At 36.1% G+C, this 21256-nt stretch overlaps 1 protein-coding gene across 3 annotated transcripts; it reads right to left on the bottom strand.

Annotated features, from left to right (window-relative positions):
* Nucleotides 1-12639: 12639 nt before the first annotated feature.
* Nucleotides 12640-21042, bottom strand: LOC141677493 (endonuclease III homolog 1, chloroplastic-like). 3 transcript variants are annotated; one of them, XM_074483458.1, is made up of 11 exons: nucleotides 20847-21040; nucleotides 20681-20766; nucleotides 19977-20040; nucleotides 18239-18304; nucleotides 17157-17272; nucleotides 15833-15899; nucleotides 15138-15229; nucleotides 14924-15061; nucleotides 14723-14827; nucleotides 13765-13848; nucleotides 12640-12985 (listed from the first exon to the last, which is right to left on the bottom strand). In XM_074483458.1, the coding sequence occupies exons 1-11, from the start codon at nucleotides 20971-20973 to the stop codon at nucleotides 12815-12817; spliced, it is 1116 nt and encodes a 371-aa protein (XP_074339559.1). In that variant the 5' UTR covers nucleotides 20974-21040; the 3' UTR covers nucleotides 12640-12814. The 3 variants fall into 3 exon arrangements, with proteins under 3 accessions (XP_074339559.1, XP_074339560.1, XP_074339561.1); XM_074483459.1 differs by having other exon boundaries at nucleotides 20856-21038; XM_074483460.1 differs by lacking the exon at nucleotides 18239-18304 and having other exon boundaries at nucleotides 20847-21042.
* Nucleotides 21043-21256: the final 214 nt, after the last annotated feature.

Below are 21256 nucleotides of genomic sequence, written 5' to 3'. Positions count from 1 at the left end.
TTGTAGGTTAAGATATGGGGTTTTGTATCGTTATAAATACACCATATTCGTCTTTCTCGTTTTTTATATAAGAATTCGTAGGGCTCTTCTCAGCAAAAATCAGCAGTCTTGTAAAATTCGTAGAAAATTCATCGTAAGTCGGAATTCAGTGATTCTGGACTTTTCGGAGAGGTCTTTTCGTTATCTTCAACTTTCGTGTTTCGTGTTTTCCAATATAACATCGTTTAATGGGTCAAAAAGGCTATATTCAGATCTGGTCAGGTTTTGAAGTAAGTTTTCGATCGATCTTACTAGTGTTTTCAAAATTGTATGTTATGCGTTTATATTTGATTATCAAAATATGGGCTAAGTGATGATATTTTTGAATGTATTATGTGTTACAAGTATACGTATTGTTGTATATATGTGGTGTGTAGACGATAATTTTAGATCTCTGATTTGTGCCATGGTTTGTGAAAATATCGAATAAGAATTTAGGACCGCAGTCACCGGATTGTAGTGACAGTTTTCAGAAAATTTAGGACCGTTATCACCGGGTTGTAGTGGTCGTGGCATGGGTTATGGATTTTGAATTATTGTTGTTTATGTGCTATGTGTATCGAATAAGAATAAGAATATGTATCAAAAGTGTTTGTTTCTTATATCGTATCATATTAATTATCGTATTTTTTTTAATATGTGTATGTGTTACTTGGCCTACTAGTTGGATCGATTATTTTCTTGCTGGGCTGTATAGCTCATTACTTACAATTTCAGGTTTCGTCCGAGATTCGAGTTGTATAGCATTGGAGTTCGAGGACCTTAGTTTTGGAGTAGATTGACTTTTGGACCGTTTCCGTTAGCTGCGCTTTTGTGATAGACACCTTTGTAATAGATTTTCGTATTAGTAAATTGTATTTTATTTTAGTTTTCGATTTAGAATTTAATAGTCCGGAAGTGCGGGTCGTTACAATGCAAGAAGGTTAATACGTCAAGGATGCAAAGTTTATTTGGCTCATGTCGTGGACGTGGAGAAAGAATCTGTGAAGATCGAGGATATTCCGGTAGTAAGAGATTTTTTGGACGTGTTTCCCGATGAATTACCTGGACTACCTCCAGACAGAGAGATCGAGTTTACGATTGATTTGGCTCTTGGAACAGAACCAGTGTCAAAAGCTCCCTATCGCATGGCGCCGGTCGAGATGAAGGAATTGGCAGCTCAGTTGCAAGAATTGTTGGACAAAGGAGTGATCCGACCGAGTGTATCCCCGTGGGGTGCACCGGTGTTATTTGTAAAGAAAAAGGATGGAAGTATGAGGTTGTTCATTGATTACTGCGAACTGAATAAGTTGACGATCAAGAATAAGTACCCTCTACCGCGGATCGATGACTTGTTTGACCAGTTAAAAGGAGCTTCGTGTTTCTCAAAGATTGATTTAAGATCTGGGTATCATCAATTAAAGATTAAAGCGGAAGATATACCCAAGACAGCGTTCCGAACAAGATATGGACACTATGAGTTTTTGGTAATGGCGTTTGGCTTGACGAATGCGCCAGCTGCATTTATGGATCTTATGAACAGAGTGTTCAAGCAGTATTCGGAGACAACGATCAGAGATCCTTAGCAGTTGCTCTTCAAGTGTGAAGCACTCCACCGGTATCCACCAAGAAAACGATGTTAAGGAGGAGGAAGGAGGTGGAGAGAATTGGGTTTTCCAAACTTTTTGGGTTTTGTGTGGGTAAGAATAAAATAGGGTCTATAATAGTGTATTTATAGGCAAAATTTTCAGCTGAAATTTTCCCATAAATAATATTATTATTATCCCATTTATTATTCTTATTAATAATTAAAACACCTTTTAATTATTAATCCTTTTTCTAAACACTTTAGAAATAATTCTCTTTCTTGATTTAATTTCCAAAAATTAAATCCTTAATTAATAATATTAAGAACTTTTCTTAATTAATTTATAATCAATTAAATCTCATTTAATCAATTATTAAATTTGCCAATTAATTATTTATTTCATAAATAAATAATTATTAGCCATTATTAATTAATTCCTCCACCATTAAATCATTCTCTTTTTATGATGTGACCCTGTAGGTTCAATATTAAGCCGGTAGTAGAAATAAATAATAATAAAACTATTTTATCATTATTTATATAAATTCTCTAATTTATTAAATATGATTAATTAATTAATCACATTTATTCTACATCGTGAAGGATACTTCTCAGCATATCGCGACTATCCGGATAATATGAATTCACTGCTTAGAATACCAAAAACCTATTCAGTGCATAGTTACCATACAATAAACTCCTTCTACCCTACAATGTCCCGATTAAATACAAGGCATGGATCTCGTGTCAAGCCTATCTAATTCAATCACTTGCTTACCATTTACTATGCGTAGTTCTATGTAAATTAGAAACTCCTTTCTAATTTCATTCACTCTGGCCAGAGATTCCTGAACTAGCATAAGTGGATCAGCCTTGAACATTCGCTTCCTTCACTGGAAGGGGTAGATCCTTTATTGATCATACACTATCTTCGTGTACAAATTCCTATACCCAGTAGAGCCCTAATAATTGTCCCTGGAGACTAAGAACTAAACCAAAGCATAGTTCAGTGTACATAAGATGACTATGATGACCTCAAGTCTAAGGATACTTGTACAACTATCACTATGTGAACAACTGCTGATACGTGAGTGAACTCCATCAGTTGTCCAGTTGTGCGAGTCATGTTCAGTGAACTTATTCTATAATAAGCACCTACATACTAGCTATAGTGTCACCACATAAATGTCTATGAGAACAGACATCCTTCATAATGAAGCAAGCATAGTATGTACCGATCTCTGCGGATTATTAATTACCAGTTAGTAATCCTACGACCAGGAACTATTTAAGTTTAGAGTTATCATCTTTTTAGGTCTCACTATTATGATCTCATCATAATCCATAAAAAGCTTTACTCTAAACTATGGTATATCTAATTTAAACACTTAAATAGATAATGCCCGTAATAAAAACAAAATAAGTCTTTTATTAATAACAATGAAATCAAAACAGATTACATTAAAGTTACTCCTAAATCCTCATACATGATTGGACTTAGGACATATTCCTTTCAATCTCCCACTTGTACTAAAGTCAATCACTCTGGTATCTAATACCCATCTTGTCTTTATGACGATCAAAGTGACTTTCATAAAGTAGCTTTGTGAGTGGGTATGCTATGTTGTTATGTGTGTCAACTCTAATTCAATACAATATAAGAAATGTTACCGCGCTCCCACTAACCCTTTTGTAGACGCATGGTTCATCTACGTTTTTGATAAAATCAAACTCTTAGATTGTCTCATCAAAACGAATATTCCATCTTTCGAGAAGCTTGATTTAAACCATATATGGTTCGCAGTAGCTTACACACTAGGCTTTCATTTCCCTTGGAAAGAAAACCATCTGGCTATATGCCAGATCTCATAGTCGTAGTAAGCAGCAATCGCAAGCAAAATCCGAACTGATTTTAACAGGGCTACAGGTAAAAAGTTTCATCAAAGTCAATCCATTGCCTTTGTTTGAATCCTTTTACCACAAGCCTGGCCTTATAGGTCTCCACCTGGCCATCTGCTATAATCTATCTTTTGTATACCATATACATAGATTCCATTCTGGATTTCATGGCACTTTGCCATTTCTCTGAGTCAACACTACTCATAGCCTCATTATAGGTCACAGGGTCGTCATCATCAATGATCGACAACTCATTGTCATTCTCAATGACAAGGCCATATTACCTCTCAGGTTGGCGAGACACTCTCCCTGGTCTATGAATGGGCTGTTCCACAAAAGGTTGTTCAGTCAGAACAGGTGTTTCCACTTGATCCGTAGTAGTTTGTGCTTCTTGAACTTCATCAAGTTCAATTTTGCTCCCACTGTTTCCTTCAAGGATAAACTCCTTTTCCAAGAAGGTAGCATGTCTGGAGACAAACACCCGATGATCGGTGTAAAAGTAATACCCTAAAGTCTCTTTAGGATATCCCACAAAATCACATTTTACGGATCGATATTCCAGCTTATCTGGGTCAACTTTCTTGACATAAGCTGGATATCCGCAAATCTTAACGTGTTTAAGACTCGGTTTCCTTTCTTTCCATATCTCATACGAAGTTTGAGGAACAGATTTTGGAAGGCACCTTATTCAGTAAATATATTGAGGTTTCCAATGCATAACCCCATAGGAATACTGGAAGATTTGCATAGCTCATCATGGACCGAACTATGTCTAACAAAGTTCGATTTCTCCTTTCAGATACCAATCTGGAGGAGTCCACTGGGAGACTATACCATTTACTTTGAGATAATCTAGAAACACTCCATTAAAGTATTCACCACCTCGATCTGATCGAAGAGTTATAATACTATGTTTGGTTGTTTCTCCACTTCATACTTATATTCTTTGAACTTTTCAAAGGCCTCAGACTTGTGTTTCATCAAACACATATCCGAATCCAGATCTATCATCTATCAAAGTAATGAAGTATGAAAATCCACCCATGGCTTGCGTAGACATCGGTCCACATACATCTGTGTGTACCATTCCTAGCAAATTTGCAACCCTCTCTCCATGTCTACTAAATGGAGACTGCAGTGCCACAACGAAGTGAGATTTTCATCATCCTTTTTCTTTTATTAGTTTGTTCAATCTGAAGTAAATTATGTCACATATATTCAGACCATTATTTAAAGTACCACGTCCATAAAGAATATTATCTCTAAGAATAGAACATTCATTATTCTCAATAATAAATGAAAATCCAGCCAAGTCTAACATGGGAATAATATTCCTCACAATCGAGGGAACAAAATAACAATTATTTAAAACAATAGTCTTGCCCGTAGGCATATGTAAATGAAATGATTCTACATCTTCAGCAGCAACTCTTGCTCCATTTCCATCAGTAGAATCACCTCCTCTTCCTCAAGAGTCCTACTTCTCCTTGGTCCCTGCAACAAATTGCAGATTTGAGAACCACAGGCGGTATCTAATACCCAAGTAGAAATTTGATTTAATGACATATTCATTTCTATCATGAACATACCTGAATCAGAAGCGGTAGTCTCACTACCCTTCTTCTTCTTCAATTCTGCAAGGTAAACCTTGCAGTTACTCTTCCAGTGCCCCACCTTGTTATAGTGAAAGCAAACAACTTTGCTCTTGGGGTCTTCAGCTTTTGGTGGAACCGGCTTTTCTTCACCTACTTTCTTCTTCTTGGAAGAGTTCCTCTTCCTTTTCTTAGGATTGGAACCTTCACCAATTAGAAGAACAGAACTCTTCTTAAGGGGAAAATTCGATTTCGCAGTCTTCAACATGTTGTGGAGTTCAGGCAGGCTGACATCCAACTTATTCATGTGAAAGTTCACAACAAACTGCGAGAACGAACTCGGAAGCGATTGCAAGACCAGGTCTTGGCTCAGCTCCCCATCCATGACAAAACCAAGTTGTCCAAGACGTTCAATCAAATTGATCATCTTAAGTACATGGTCATTCACAGATGATCCCTCAGACATCCTACAACCGAACAGTTCCTTCGATATCTCATATCGAGCTGTCCTCCCTGCCACATCATACAACTCTTGTAAATGCATGAGGATAGTGTGAGCATCCATATGCTCATGTTGCTTCTGTAGCTCAATGTTCATGGAAGCTAGCATGATGCATTGAGCAATATTTGCATCATCTATCCACTTACGATACACAACATGTTCATCATTATGTGCATCACTAGCAGGTTCAGTAGGCTTAGGTGAGTCAATCACATATTCCAGCTTCTCAATCCTGAGAACAATTCTCAAGTTTCGAAGTCAGTCAGCATAATTAGGACCAGTCAATTTGTGAGCATCCAGTATGCTCCTTAGTGATAGTGCAGAAGACATAATATATATTATAAATCTGTAAATGATAAACACATAACAACACTTAGCAAATATTCGATTTCATTTTAAAACACTATATGAATCGGGTCTTTATTCATAAGTGGCTCCCACTAGTTTTCCTAATTTATTCAACCCCCTACGTGAAAAATTAAGCATTCATAATGCTAGTGGGAATAGGGATCCTACATTCCATTACACGACCCCGGCTGTAGCACGAACCGCCATGTAATGTTCAATAGGCAGACAACTCTTGTCAATTACATCTCATGTTATTCCCTAATCAAACTTTAGCCTCTTGAATAATTGAGTCTCGGCTGTAGCACGACAAACTCAATATTCTAAGTCAAGTCTAACCCAATATTCCGTACAGTTAAATCAGTCCCCAAAGGCCCACGGCTGTAGCACGTACCGACCTTTAGATTCTTATTCAATGTACACATCTCTATGTAATAGACAAGTATTTCTTATTTCGAAATCAAAGCCCTCGGCTGTAGCACGAACCGACAATGATTCAAAAATAAGAACTACTTTCTACCATGTTGGAAGGCTATGACCGACACAATCCCGTTGTATCATTGGCCAATTACTACTTGACATTATTTAATTTTAGAGGGATTATATTACGTTACAATCATAATCATATTATAAAGAAATTCTTCATTTTAAATTAAATATTTCAAATCAATAATCAATAATCAGATGATTCCCAGATCGGGTGGAGCATTGTCAAGAGGCGTCACTTAATAACCCTTTCTTACAGATAGAAATCTGTTGTTGACAGAATCATCCTTTCTCTCATATCAAAAATTCATATTCAATTACGTGTTTCATAAACACAAGAATCTCATGATTGTATTCATAATATTATTATTAAGGTTATGAAATAATTTCACTATACTAGGTTGTCTAACAAACGCCTTATGTTTATTTAAGTTCACCTAAATCTATCATCGCATGATAAACTAAGCATATATCACATATATCAATATGAATAAACATCAAGGTAGGCATGTTACATCATCTAGCACATTAGAACAAGCAATATACATCTCTATGTATCACAAGAAGCATTTAAAATCAATTCAAACAGTCAAAAACATCTTTAAAACACTTCATGGAAATATAAACAGTTCAAAACTTTTATATAAACTAAAATTGATCACTCCATTAGATCCGTCCCGGAAAAACGAATCCAACGGTATATTGCACGCCTAAAACGGAGTTACGAAACTCCCAGAAAATCAATTTTAAAATCAACAGACGGGCTGTAACGCATTACAGGAACGCGTTACAAGCCCTGTAACGCATTCCGGTAATGCGTTACACACCTTTTAAGCCATTTAAGGGTGTAACGCATTCCGTGAATGCGTCACAGGTGTGTAACGCATTCCCAGAATGCGTGACACCCCTATTTTTTTTTTATTTGAGCAGCCGCCGTTGCTTGTCTCGAACGCCGTGCATGTCAGACTTCTCTGTCTTCTCTTGTCAGCATCAGTACAGCAGTCCCAAGTCCCAACACAGCAGATGCAAAGACAATATAAACATATATATACTATATATACATATATTTATACTTATTTAATTACGAATTTAATTACAAGAACTTCAAAAAATCATAATAAAAAATCTATACATCATAAAATTATGAAAAAAATACCCAGACGATCTACAACACTTGTAGAACCCAGATCAACATTCAAAATTATTCTGAGAAACAATTTCTCATCAGACAAAATTAATCCATGATATAACTTGTAAAAATCATAATTAATTCATACAAGCACATAAAATTCTGAAATTTTTACCACAGATCTATATGCATACAACCTATGCTCTGATACCATTGTTGGATTTTTAACGCAGCGGGGCATGGAAAAACACTTTTACACATACAAAATCCAAATAAAAGCATATAAATCGTGAATAAAAATTCGAGGGATCGAATCTAACCTTTTAAAATAATTCGGAGACAACGATCAGAGATCCTTAGCAGTTGCTCCTCAAGTGTGAAGCACTCCACCGGTATCCACCAAGAAAACGATGTTAAGGAAGAGGAAGGAGGTGGAGAGAATTGGGTTTTCCAAACTTTTTGGGTTTTGTGTGGGTAAGAATAAAATAGGGTCTATAATAGTGTATTTATAGGCAAAATTTTCAGCTGAAATTTTCCCATAAATAATATTATTATTATCCCATTTATTATTCTTATTAATAATTAAAACACCTTTTAATTATTAATCCTTTTTCTAAACACTTTAGAAATAATTCTCTCTCTTGATTTAATTTCCAAAAATTAAATCCTTAATTAATAATATTAAGAACTTTTCTTAATTAATTTATAATCAATTAAATCTCATTTAATCAATTATTAAATTTCCCAATTAATTATTTATTTCATAAATAAATAATTATTAGCCATTATTAATTAATTCCTCCACCATTAAATCATTCTCTTTTTATGGTGTGACCCTGTAGGTTCAATATTAAGCCGGTAGTAGAAATAAATAATAATAAAACTATTTTATCATTATTTATATAAATTCTCTAATTTATTAAATATGATTAATTAATTAATCACATTTATTCTACATCGTGAGGGATACTTCTCAGCATATCGCGACTATCCGGATAATATGAATTCACTGCTTAGAATACCAAGAACCTATTCAGTGAATAGTTACCGTACAATAAACTCCTTCTACCCTACAATGTCCCGATTAAATACAATGCATGGATCTCGTGTCAAGCCTATCTAATTCAATCACTTGCTTACCATTTACTATGCGTAGTTCTATGTAAATTAGAAACTCCTTTCTAATTTCATTCACTCTGGCCAGAGATTCCTGAACTAGCATAAGTGGATCAGCCTTGAACATTCGCTTCCTTCACTGGAAGGGGTAGATCCTTTATTGATCATACACTATCTTCGTGTACAAATTCCTATACCCAGTAGAGCCCTAATAATTGTCCCTGGAGACTAAGAACTAAACCAAAGCATAGTTCAGTGTACACAAGATGACTATGATGACCTCAAGTCTAAGGATACTTGTACAACTATCACTATGTGAACAACTGCTGACACGTGAGTGAACTCCATCAGTTGTCCAGCTGTGCGAGTCATGTTCAGTGAACTTATTCTATAATAAGCACCTACATACTAGCTATAGTGTCACCACACAAATATCTATGAGAACAGACATCCTTCATAATGAAGCAAGCATAGTATGTACCGATCTCTGCGGATTATTAATTACCAGTTAGTAATCCTACGACCAGGAACTATTTAAGTTTAGAGTTATCATCTTTTTAGGTCTCACTATTATAATCTCATCATAATCCATAAAAAGCTTTACTCTAAACTATGGTATATCTTATTTAAACACTTAAATAGATAAAGCCTGTAATAAAAACAAAACAAGTCTTTTATTAATAACAATGAAATCAAAACAGATTACATAAAAGTTATTCCTAAATCCTCATAGATGATTGGACTTAGGACATATTCCTTTCAAGCGTCATCTCTGACTTGGAACGCTTAGACGACTCTCCGACTATACTCATTACTTCTCTCGTATAAGCTTTTTGAGAGTTCCTTGTAGTCCCGGCTGTTATAGAACCTCCTGAGATCATATTGATTACTGGCCCTCGGGGCTGTAGGTTGCGATCTCTATTGCTACCCCTTCGATCGTCATCTCTTCGATCATTATCTCTTTTTTGGCCTTTATCATCTTCACCCTTGGTGAAACGTCCGAACTTTCCTCTTCGGATCAAATACTCAATCTTATCCTTGAGTTGCCTGCAATCATCAGTATCATGACCAACATCTTTATGGTATCTACATTACCGGCTCTTGTCTCTTTTCTCGAGGTCTCCCCTTAGTGGCTTCGGCCGTTTGAACTCTTTGTCGTTCTCAATTTCCATAAGGATTTGACTCTTTGGAGCGTTCAACCTTGCATATTCAATGAACCTTGGTTGCTGATTTTTCTTAGAAGAGGAGTCAGAGCCTTTTCCAGTTAGAGGATACTTGTCATTGGCATCGTACTCCTGATCTATCTTCCGCTTCTTGTTGCCCGCGGGCTCATTACTCACCGCCGTCTTCTTCATACTTTCCTCCACTTTGATATACTTTTCGGCCCTATCCCGGAGCGCAACATGCTTTCAGGAGGGCGTTTGGCCAGGGACATCTTAAAGAACTCGTCTCTAGTCCTTTGTTTTAGGGCTATCATAGCTATCTTGTCGTCAAGATCCGGGACCTTCAAGGCCTCCTTCTTGAATCAGTTCAGGTAGTTTCTGAGTGACTCCTTTGCTCCTTGAACTATACCCATGAAAGAAGCCGAACTCTTCTCATGTACTCCACCACTTATAAACTACTTGATGAAAGCTTGACTCAAATCCTTGAAAGATGCAATCGAGTTTGGGGGTAGACGGCTGTACCACTTTTGAGCCATACCCGACAGGGTTTGAGGATAGCCCCGACACTTGATAACGTCGTTCACGGGCTATAGCAACAGGGCGTTAGGGAACATCCGGACATGATTAGCTAGGTTTCCAGTACCATCATATACTTTGATGGTGAGCATCTTAAACTTCCTCGAGATGTGGGCATTCATTATCTCTTCAGTGAATGAGGGGTTTGGATCATCAGGATCTCCTAAGGGCATCAGATCACTTGGATCAGTCCTTGGGGCAGCAGCCTTTCTTGGTGTTGGACCTTCCAGGCCTATGATTGGAGGAAAATCCATCTGCCTCGCTGCAAGTGGAGGTCTTCGGGTCAAGTGCACCTATAGATCACGCTTCAACCTTGGAATCTCAACTTCATAAGCCCTGATCCTCTTCTGTACATCTTGGGGAATTGTCCCTTGAGTGCTCCTGGGCTATTGGTAGCCACTAGGCATTGGCTCCATACCAACACGCCTCCTCCGTGGAGCGACCTCATCGTCCGATGATTCGGAGTCTCTAGCAGAGTAGGATCCAAAGAATTCTCGGTTCTCAGGGATGGGAGCCAAGTCACGGATGTATTGGGGCGTCCGCCCTTGTCCTTCGCTCCGATTAGAGTGTCCACTTCCTACAACCTCAGGTATAGATGCATCCTGTAAGGGGGGTTAGTGGTCACGATCGTGGAGTACTCATACCCAATGGGTTGAGGGTTCACTGTTGCATGTAACTGCTGAAATTTGGGATTCGTCCCTTGAGAAGTCGGGGGATTCGTCCCTTGTGACGGATCTTGGATTGGGGGATTCGTCCCTTGAGGCTGAGCCTCGGATGCCCCTACAAGGGTTCCTCCACCTTGGGTGGTGGCATAGGTTGAGTGTGGAGGTATCTCCACTATTGAGGAGATCGTCCGTGATAGGATATGATCATAAGTTCCTATGTTATTTCTGCTCCAGGTGTTCACCATGATTGTTGTTGTTTTTTCACAGACGACGCCAAATGTTGTGTAATAAAAACTAGGGTGCGTTAGTAATTAATACTAGGGTTTGTGAGTTTCGAGTTTTAATGGCTGCTCTCGCGGTAGGGACTATCGGTTCTCGCAAGATGCCTACGTATCTCTGTGTAGTAGAGATTCAAGCAAAAAACGTAGTTTTAGGTTGAGCGGTAGAGCCCTTTATATAGAGATAAGTCTAGGGTAAGACTTGTGTTGGGAGACTTGTTGGACAAGTCTTCTACTTAGATGGTAGGTAGATGGTAGGAAGGAATTCCAGATCCTTCTTTGTAGAAATTTGTATTCATTTTGGACACATGTCCCTGCTCCTCTAACCGTATTGGACCTAGTCCGCGAACAGCTCATGTTCGTGGACACTAACGACCTCCGCTACTAGGTCTTGATCGCTTGGGCCGTCTCTAGTCTGTTACAAGCCTAGACCAGCCTGCTCTGTACTGAGTTTTGGACAAGAATTCCAAGTATATTTAATACAACATTTAATATGTTTTTATGATATATTTTTTTATCTATATTAGATGCTATTTTTTTAATATTTCTTTAATTAAAAAAAAGAATCATTTCATTAATTCATAAAATGCTTTATGAAGTAGACCGGAACTCGGCAGGAGTTCTTCTAAAAGAACAAATTTGGTATAATAGGGGTCACCGTTGACGAGTTATCCCATTCGCAAAACCATCTATCTAAAATTTGAAAAAATAAAATTTAACCGCAATATATAAATATTCAATAATGAATAATATCAAATCAATAATTCATTTTTATTCCTCACATATTAGTGACAATATATTTTATCTCGATAAATGAATAATCTCATTAACAAATAAATTTTTTCAAGATATATTCGTTTACCGAGGTTGGACTGTACTTCAAATTGCCTAGACTCCTATTAAGAAGTTCGACTCAGACTCAATATCCGTTCCTGAAACATGCCGCGGTTTACAAATTACTACACCACCTCAGTGTCTCCATGCATCACTCCCATCCCAAGGGCCAAGACCTCGTACAACTCAGGTTTAGAACGACCCATTTTACGAATTACCTTAAATTCCAGATAATAGTCAAGCTGAATTCTAACAAATGTGAAGGAATATTTATGACACTACAAAGTCTACAATGCTCTATAATTTTGGGGACTTTTAGCTATCCCAGACTTTGGACGTAATAAGCTAATTAGATGTGAATGTTTCGGTCGGATTCTACTTCATGAGTTATTTAAAAGTTGATAATCAGAATATTAGTCTACCTGGTGCATAATTAGTCCATAACAAGTACACAAATTCCACAGTAAGCTCTTAAGTTTGAAGAGTACAAATACATAATGAATGCCATAATGATCTTGTCAACTTACCGTACAAATACATAATGAATACCATAATGATTTTGTTCACTAACCGTAATAGCAAAACAGCCAGAGGCCAGAGAAGAATTTATGTCATATCTACTTTCATGAAAGGTTTTTCTTCTTCTGGGATTTTTTGGGTGCTGATTTCTGGGATCTTTTAGGTGCTGATTTCGGAGCTGAATCTTCTTTAAATGCAGAAGGACATAAATCAGTAATACTGCATTTTCCACATTTAGGTCTAAGCGGTGTACATATACTCTGCCCAAATCCAACCTGTTCATTATACAATTTTTAGTCCGAAGTACATTCAAAATTTAAGAACCAGAAAATTATAAGTATATCCCAAGCACAGTTGCAGCAACTAAATTTTATTAGCTCTTTAAGTAATACCAACTTAAGAAATACTAAGAAATTTCTATGACCATATTTGCGGTCTTTACAATGAACTTTTTGAAGCTCTAGACCCCTAAACGCCTAAGCACACTAGTTGTACCCTTTGGATGTGGACCTATTGCACCGTATGACCAAGTGGAAACACTGGAACTGGTGGACCAGCAGCATAATCAAGACTTAGAACTTGATGTTATAAGAAGGAGATCATCAAACTGCCCATGTAATAAGGTGTGCAATACAGGGATGCAGGAGCCAACACAACAGTGAGATATTTGTTAAATGTTGGTGTATCAAAATTAACATCATGCAAGATGCATAAGGCCTGAAATTGTGATTCGGTAATGCTAACTAAATTTACTCCGAAACTTTATGATTGTGTGCCCATGCTTGCTATCAGTTGTTAATAAAACCATCAGCATATAAGGGCATATTTAAATCATTTGTAGGCATTAATATACCTGGTCATTTATAGAAAATAATTGATGCCACCACAAGGACAAACAAGCATCTCTAAGCACCCTAGCATCTAGTACGCAGTGTATAATAAAACATTTAAACCCACAATTATATGTCGAACAGTCCTAAATAATAACAAGATAAGCCACAGATTTGAGTAAAACAATTTATGTATATTGGTAAAATGTATCGGGCTTACATACCAAAAGAGGATTGATTGGAACCCACCATTCCTTCGGAAGCCATCTTTCCAGGGACTCTCTGGTCTCCTCAGGCGATTTAGTTTTCTGACATATAAAGTAAATATAAGTCACCAAATAGAAAAAATTTACCACTATACTAACTAAGAAAAAAAGGGTCAAGGGAGGTGATACATATGATATACATGTTATTTTAAAGTATAATGATGCATTAAACTGACATACAATATGAACCACAATACACCAACTTCCATCAATACATTACGTACACATCAATATAGCTTACAAAGTTAAGGGATTGTCCTTCAAATAAATTCGAAGAGTAATTATTATCAACAAAATAATGAAAGTGTTTAAAAAAAAAATCATGAAGATAAATATGGGAACAGCTGTTCAGAGAAAAAAATTATAGAATATTTCTCATGGACCAATCCCAATTGCAGTAATCCTTTAAAAAAAATAATTTGCAGTGAGAGGAGAATATACAAAGGGCACAAAAGCCTTCATAGAAACATTAAAATATATTTTATGCATTTTTAGTATGCTTCTACGAAAATGAACAGTATACAACCCGCAACTTAATATGTACAGGTAGTCTGTATATGTGAAAGATTTTCAGAAACAACCTGCGGAAGCATATAGTAAAACCCCCCAAATCAAACTTCAATAAATTTTTAACATAACAAAAACACTTCTAGACTCAAAAGTATGATATCGCTAAAGTGCAGGGTTACTGATGACAGATATTGGGTAATAACTTATAAGACAAACTTGTTTTCGAAAAAAATCATAGTAGTATTTTAATAATCCAAAGTTTAACCTAATCACTCTTTTAAATTATAATTCATGGTGATAGGAAGCCACAATGTTGGGGGCATAATCTAAAATGTAATGTGAAAGATGAAAACTATGAACTTTATACACCAAACATTAGCAAAATCATTAGTAGGAAAGCATGAACCTGATTTGTGCCCTTTTCTGAAACCCAACCAAGTCTATTACTGATACGATGCACGTGAGTGTCTACACATATCCCTTGAATATCTCTCCATGCTATATTCATAATCTGCAACAATCATAAAAAACAACTTTGCACAATTGGCGATTTACATTAACAATGATAAATTAGTAAAGAGATGTGAATAACAGAACAAACTCGTACCAAATGAGCTATTTTAGGACCAACTCCCGGAAGTCGAAGCAATTCTTCAAGTGTACTAGGAATATCACCATCGTACTTCGAAAGACATATGCTAGCAATTTTTTTCATGTTGCTAGCTTTTCTTGTATAGAAGGCCACCTATGAAAGAGTTACAGGTGTTACATAAGAGCAGGAATATCACATTAAAGGATGCACTAATCTGAGAGAAAAGTACAGGGTATATCAGGCTCTTAATGGTATCTTCATCGGCCTTCTCAATAGAAACTGCAGTGAGGAGATCATTTTTAACGAGACGCTGAACGGCTCCTACAATGAAAGGGCATAGTCAAAATTAAAAAATGCACTAAAGAGCATTACAGCTACTTAATCTAATGAGTAGCTTGTTATCACCATGCAGCCTCATTGAGTATTTAATAAGAAAACAAGGGTCACCCGTTTTTCTGTACTTCCAATTAAAACTATAAAACAAGTATTTTCTAGCCACGCTGATGTATAAAATACTAAGATATGTAGCACAATTATCATGAATGGGAGCTCGGATCGAAAGAACGTCAAGTATCACAAAGATCCATCTGGGAAGATTTCAATGTAAAGGTCAATTCCAAAAATTTAAATAAACTAGTAGCCCACCCTAACTTCAAACAGTAAGGGGTAAAGGTATTAGTAAGGCTAGGCCTTGCATATTGTCTCCTAACAGTCTGTAGACATAATTTATAATACATCTTATATATTTGAATACTACATGAATAACAACTTTTCAGGAAGGTTTAATCTCCTTTAACTCAATTTTTAATAGCTAAGCTCCAACCAAATACTGCCTTTGTTAGTTGTTATCTCCCTTAGAACAAACTACATGGATATCGCATGCTAATATAAACCGAGAATACAATTTTTAACATGTAAACTTGCCATGGTTGATATGCTCCTTGGTTAGGCTTGAGAGAAGTCCAGATACCAACACAGCAAATCTCCTTTCCTGATGGAAAACAAAAGACCAGTGATATTAAAATCAATTGCAAGTGTCAAACTTTCACCTCTTTTTAAACATAGCTGCAAGCTGCATGCAGCCATGTTTCATTTTCCAGCACCAAAAGTTTTTTTTTTTGCACTAATTGGGTCGGTGGTTTCAAAGTATAAATAATGTGTGAAGTCATTTAAGATCGCAAAGGGCACTTCGTACCAAACAAGCTGACAGATATGTATATGTAAATATATATATATGTATATAAATATATGTGTGTGTGTAGCTTGCTCAAATGAGAAGTAAATGAGAACCGGTGATTAGAAGGCTAATGTTGGTTATCTTTTGTTAGCCGATTTGTGCTGATTTTCAGGTGATTTGTTGGTAGTAAAGGAGGCAGTAGCCGGAGCCGGTGTTGTGGTTTTGTTGTTATTTCTGATGTATGGTTGTGATAATTTCTTTGTAAACTGGTGTGATTTTTTGGGGCTGTCGGAGGCGGTCTCCAAAAGTGATAGCTGCATGTTGCGGTTGGGGTGGTGCTATGACAATTGCAATGATAAACAATCAAATCGTCAACATAAATAAGATAAATCTCATTTCAAGAGGTTCTTTCAGCGCGAACTTGTGTATATATAAGGAGTCACTCCAATGAGAACTAACTAATAATGAGAACTAAGAAGCCTCACCAGAATCACTGTGTAGGGAGAATCACTATACTAGCGCTCAAATGAGAACCCTTTAAAATGAGAACTAAAGGAGAACCTTGATTTATGTAATTTATGCTGGTGATTTGATTGTTTATTGCAAATATCATAGCACCGTTCCTCCCACCCCAACCGAAACCTAGAGCGACCAAATCCAGTGACCGTCTCCGACAACCCCAAAACATCACCATCAAAAAAATTACCCCAACCAAACCATGATAAATAACCTCAAATTCACCACTGGCGCTGGCCACCGCTCACCATGACGCCAACAAATCACCTAAAAATCAACACAAATCGGCCAGAAATAACAAAAAAATCGCCAATAATAGCCTACTAATCACCAATTCTCATTCTCAGGGTTTTCATTTGAGCATGATTCTATGCATATTTAGGATTGCACTATAATGAGAACCTTTTAAAAAAGAATCATGAGAATCAGTGATTAAAAACTGCTTGCAAAGAAAATACATAGACCCATAAAGTATACAATATAAAAAATATGAAGCAAAACACTTGCAACATCAACTGGATATCCTGCATATTAACACAAATCAAAGAAAATTACCTTGGGAGGTAATGAGCTGCCAGCTTCCCCAACTCCCATAAATTCAAATCGTTCAACATCAACAGTCATTTTGCCTATCTCTTCGACGACCTTTTCCCAGTTTGCAGGTGGTTTCTCTGGTCATGTAAATATATTAGCAGAATATCCAAGTTTCGAAATTAAGCGAGAAACAGCCAAAGAATACTACACAAAGATAACTAGGAGTGGTGAAAAGGGTTTCAGAAGTCCCTACATCACAAGGGATCTGCAAGGGGCTGTTAGAACACTGTTCCGTTAATTCTACATTAAAAATCAATATATAAGCATTCATACTATGAAATAATATAACTGAACCGGCATCAAGTCTTTTCCCCAAATCCGATAGCACCATCGTGTTTATTAAATACCAAAAACATCATATTTTTCTATACATCTATCAGCTGTTGCTTACAGTTATAGATAAATAAATATTAGTAGAAAAAGACACCCCTAACAATGGTAATATTATTAACTATTGAATGACAAGAGTCCCATTCTTTTCAAGGTAGTATAAAGCTCACCATGTCGTTGAGTTTACAATTAAAATCCCAGTTTCATGCTGTCGAATTGACCTAATAATATAAAACCTTTGAAGATAAATACTAAGCAAGCATGGACAGTGATATTTGTACAATTCAAAATTGCAATTTTTGGATAACCGAGTAATAGATTGTTACGTCAACACATTTTTAACCATTTCTAAGGGAGTCATAGAAAACTACAGTATAATAATATTTCTACTTATTTCCTGAAACCGGTAGGATTCATATATACTCAGGATAGTTGTAAATTAGCAGAAATATGCATACAGTTCATCTTATACTGGTCTGGCATTATCTTTACACATATTAGATTCTGCTGCTATCAACATATTACATTGAAAAGCTGCGTTCATTTTGCATCAAATAGCACATAGTCGAGCTAAAATGTTACATTCTATTTGAAAAAGGAGAACTGTATAGTTAATCCCAATATCAATTTCATGAAACAAGAATGCTCAATTTTTATGTAATTTCCATTAGGATTCTATATATAACTAAAACATCAGTGTCAATATTCCATACCTGTCCTCCGAATGGAAGAGACTCCTGCATCAGGTACGTGAGAACCTGATGCAGATTTGGATTTTTCTACAAAGCACGAAAGAGGTTAAAATTCAGAATTCTTATTGTACCTCCTAAATCAATTCAAGTAAACAGCACTGATTCCTCATTCAACGAAAATTAAGATACAGATAGCTGAGAAGAGCCTTCTAGAGAACTATTTGCACAGCTAAAACAGAATACAAAATATACCAGGTGATAATTATTAGGTTAAAGACATACATATGTGTGTCATAAATATTTTTTTATGGATTAGATTAAATAATATGTGTAGATATGTGAATTCTCTGTTGTCTGGGCTTAAATTATGAACTGATTGAGCATTTTCTATTATAGATCTGTAAATTTATTGTGCTGCTACTGATATTCTGCTAAAATAGATTATATCTTACACTCAACCAGTAGCTATATCACCAAATAGCAGGTCCTATGTCGCCTTGCGTTTATTCTGACATGAGGGTCGGATGAGATAGATGCAGGAGGAGCGATTGAGAAGTAATAATCCACGTGGCAGGTCTCTCAGTTGTATCTCTCTCTAAAACTAGCCATCTATATTCCCATACTCCTAGTGTCTTTTTTACTCTCGTTGTCTACATCTAAAATTTCATAAAATCTAGGGTCAACGTTTCAGCGCATGACATTGCCTAGGTGCCAAAAGGAGAATTATGGTGTGACCTTTTCACCCCATGCGCTAGGCTGCTTGCATTAGTCCCAACAACTGCATTGACTTTCATTGACTTTCTTGCATTAGAGTGATGACTGGTAGTCATTTACAGTGGAAGCTTTACCTAGCTAGCACGTCTTTATATTTGATTGTATAGAATGTTAGTCGGACTTGAGGTAGCAAGTTGCTGCCTATATGATTGGCGTTGAATGACCTTACAGTTATGTGCATCACTAATCATCACTCTCTTTGTTTCTTGTAAAATTTAACATTGTCTAGTTGATGCAAGGACATTTAATGCTCAACAATCAAGTAACACTGAAGCACTTCAGAATATCTAAACTCTAAACTGTTTATGCCATGTTACCCAAACTAGCTAAATTGTTAAACATGAATATTTATTAGTTCATCACACTCTTTGTTACCAGTTGGCTATTGCTGGGATGGTAGCAGAACAGTTAAAGAATATAGGAGCACAGCGGATGGTGAACAAATCAAATCTTTTCAATTTTTGAGCTTTTCTTTTTATCTTTTGTGATATTTTAATTATATAGCTGATGGTAAAATGATGTTACAAAAGAACAAGAGAACCTTATGACATTAACATATTTGACTTGTTTAAATTACATAGATTCCATTTTGCTATAAAACGACACTCTTGATTAATTATAAATATGTGTGTTGTTACTACTGACAATAAATAATTGATATAGAAGTCCTTAACATTGAGTCTTATATATACTTCCCTCAGCTCAACAATTCTATATAACTACAAAGTTTGACCGTCAAGAAGCAGGAAATGCTCACCTGTCTATGTAATTGACAAAGGCAGAGGATAACTATATGTGTCGAAGGATGCATATACCAAGATAAAGTAAATTATGGAAAAAATATTATTCAACGAGACAAACAAAAGAAACTAGGTTAAGAAATTGTTCCAGTGAATAATGTTGTCAGTTTTACAGGGACCAAATGCATACATGTGTCAACTGTCGATCATGCAAAAACTATGCGCCTAAAGACAAAAGTACTTACGTAATCGGGGAATTTTACTAGTCTTCTTGTTTGCTAAGTCTTCAATATCAGGTAGACCAGAAAGCTGCATATGGTAAACGGGTTGCTTTTTATAACAACTCCCACAATTATATATCAAAGTTACTTGGAAACACAGATAATGTACTTAGAGAAGGTCCTAAGCATCATTGACAGATGCCTAAAATAAACTCAAGTATTAAGGGGGAAGAGTAAAATTCATAATATATATAAATGGTCAATTAATACTTCCATTATTTTCTGATAATAGATTCTACTTATCCGCAATACAACTGTAGATTATTTTTATATACTACAGTCTACAGGTACTCAACTGAACGTAAAAGACTTAACGACCCCTGCCCTGCCGTATACTACTGATAGTAATATCATCCTTAACATACTGTTAAAACTGCCAGCAGTAATCATACCAGTTGAATTCCTGAGTCTGACATAAGCATACTTCTTTAAACATATCAAACTTCCGGTAATTACAATCATTTCACTTGTGCATTTATATAAAAGTCTTTCTAAACTCGGGTAGTTACCAAAGGATGTCCTCAAGAACATGATTCCATATATAATGACACAAACTTAAAGATTACCAATCATATTAAATACAGTTACACAACAAAATAGGCTACAAATGGTAAACAAATACTACATTTCCAAAACAAACGGGATATAAAAACATAGTAGTAACATACTTGAACGGGTTTAAGCTCCTCATTATCCCCAGCCGAGATTTGAAGACTTTTGTTAACTCTCTTATTTGTAGCACGAACACTAGGATCTGCAACAGGTGGGGCCGACATGTAAACATACAGACAAAACATACAAAAAACAAAGAGAAGTTAACATAGGACAAAGTACAGAATGAACCCGAAGGACTGTTATTGGAGGAAGAGGAGGGGAGTCTTGTGGTGTACTCTTTCTTCATTTGAGTGGGACCAAAACTAGCAATCAACTTCCAGTTTCTAACAACTGATGTTACTCTCATTCTTTGCGGTATACAAACAACCGTAGACTTTAAAAGCCTTTTTCAGCCTATTTTCAAATGAAAGGACCAAAACGATATCAAGTTGTGGATAATACAAGAGCCACGTTTACCAAATTATAACCAACTTTACGGAACCATTTGTGCCACTACTTAGCTCTTCTACACATGTGAAGTTTAATTCACATGACCGCTAAATTAACTAACCCCAAAATTTAAATATGTTTTTTTTGTTAGAATTAGTAATATAGCCCCGTGCGACTAATATACAAAATTAATTTGAATT

The sequence above is a fragment of the Apium graveolens genome, chromosome 8 (genome assembly GCF_009905375.1).
Source record: "Apium graveolens cultivar Ventura chromosome 8, ASM990537v1, whole genome shotgun sequence".
Lineage (NCBI taxonomy): Eukaryota > Viridiplantae > Streptophyta > Magnoliopsida > Apiales > Apiaceae > Apium > Apium graveolens.
This window is presented reverse-complemented; position numbering and strand designations above follow the sequence as displayed.

Coding starts and splice junctions, on each gene's coding strand:
- LOC141677493 (XM_074483458.1), bottom strand. CDS start 20,973: ATGAGAGTAACATCAGTTGTTAGAAACTGGAAGTTGATTGCTAGTTTT. Junction 17,273..18,238: donor CTCTTCCATTCGGAGGACAG/GTATGGAATATT, acceptor TTACATGACCAG/AGAAACCACCTGCAAACTGG. Junction 14,828..14,923: donor GTCCTAAAATAGCTCATTTG/GTACGAGTTTGT, acceptor TGATTGTTGCAG/ATTATGAATATAGCATGGAG.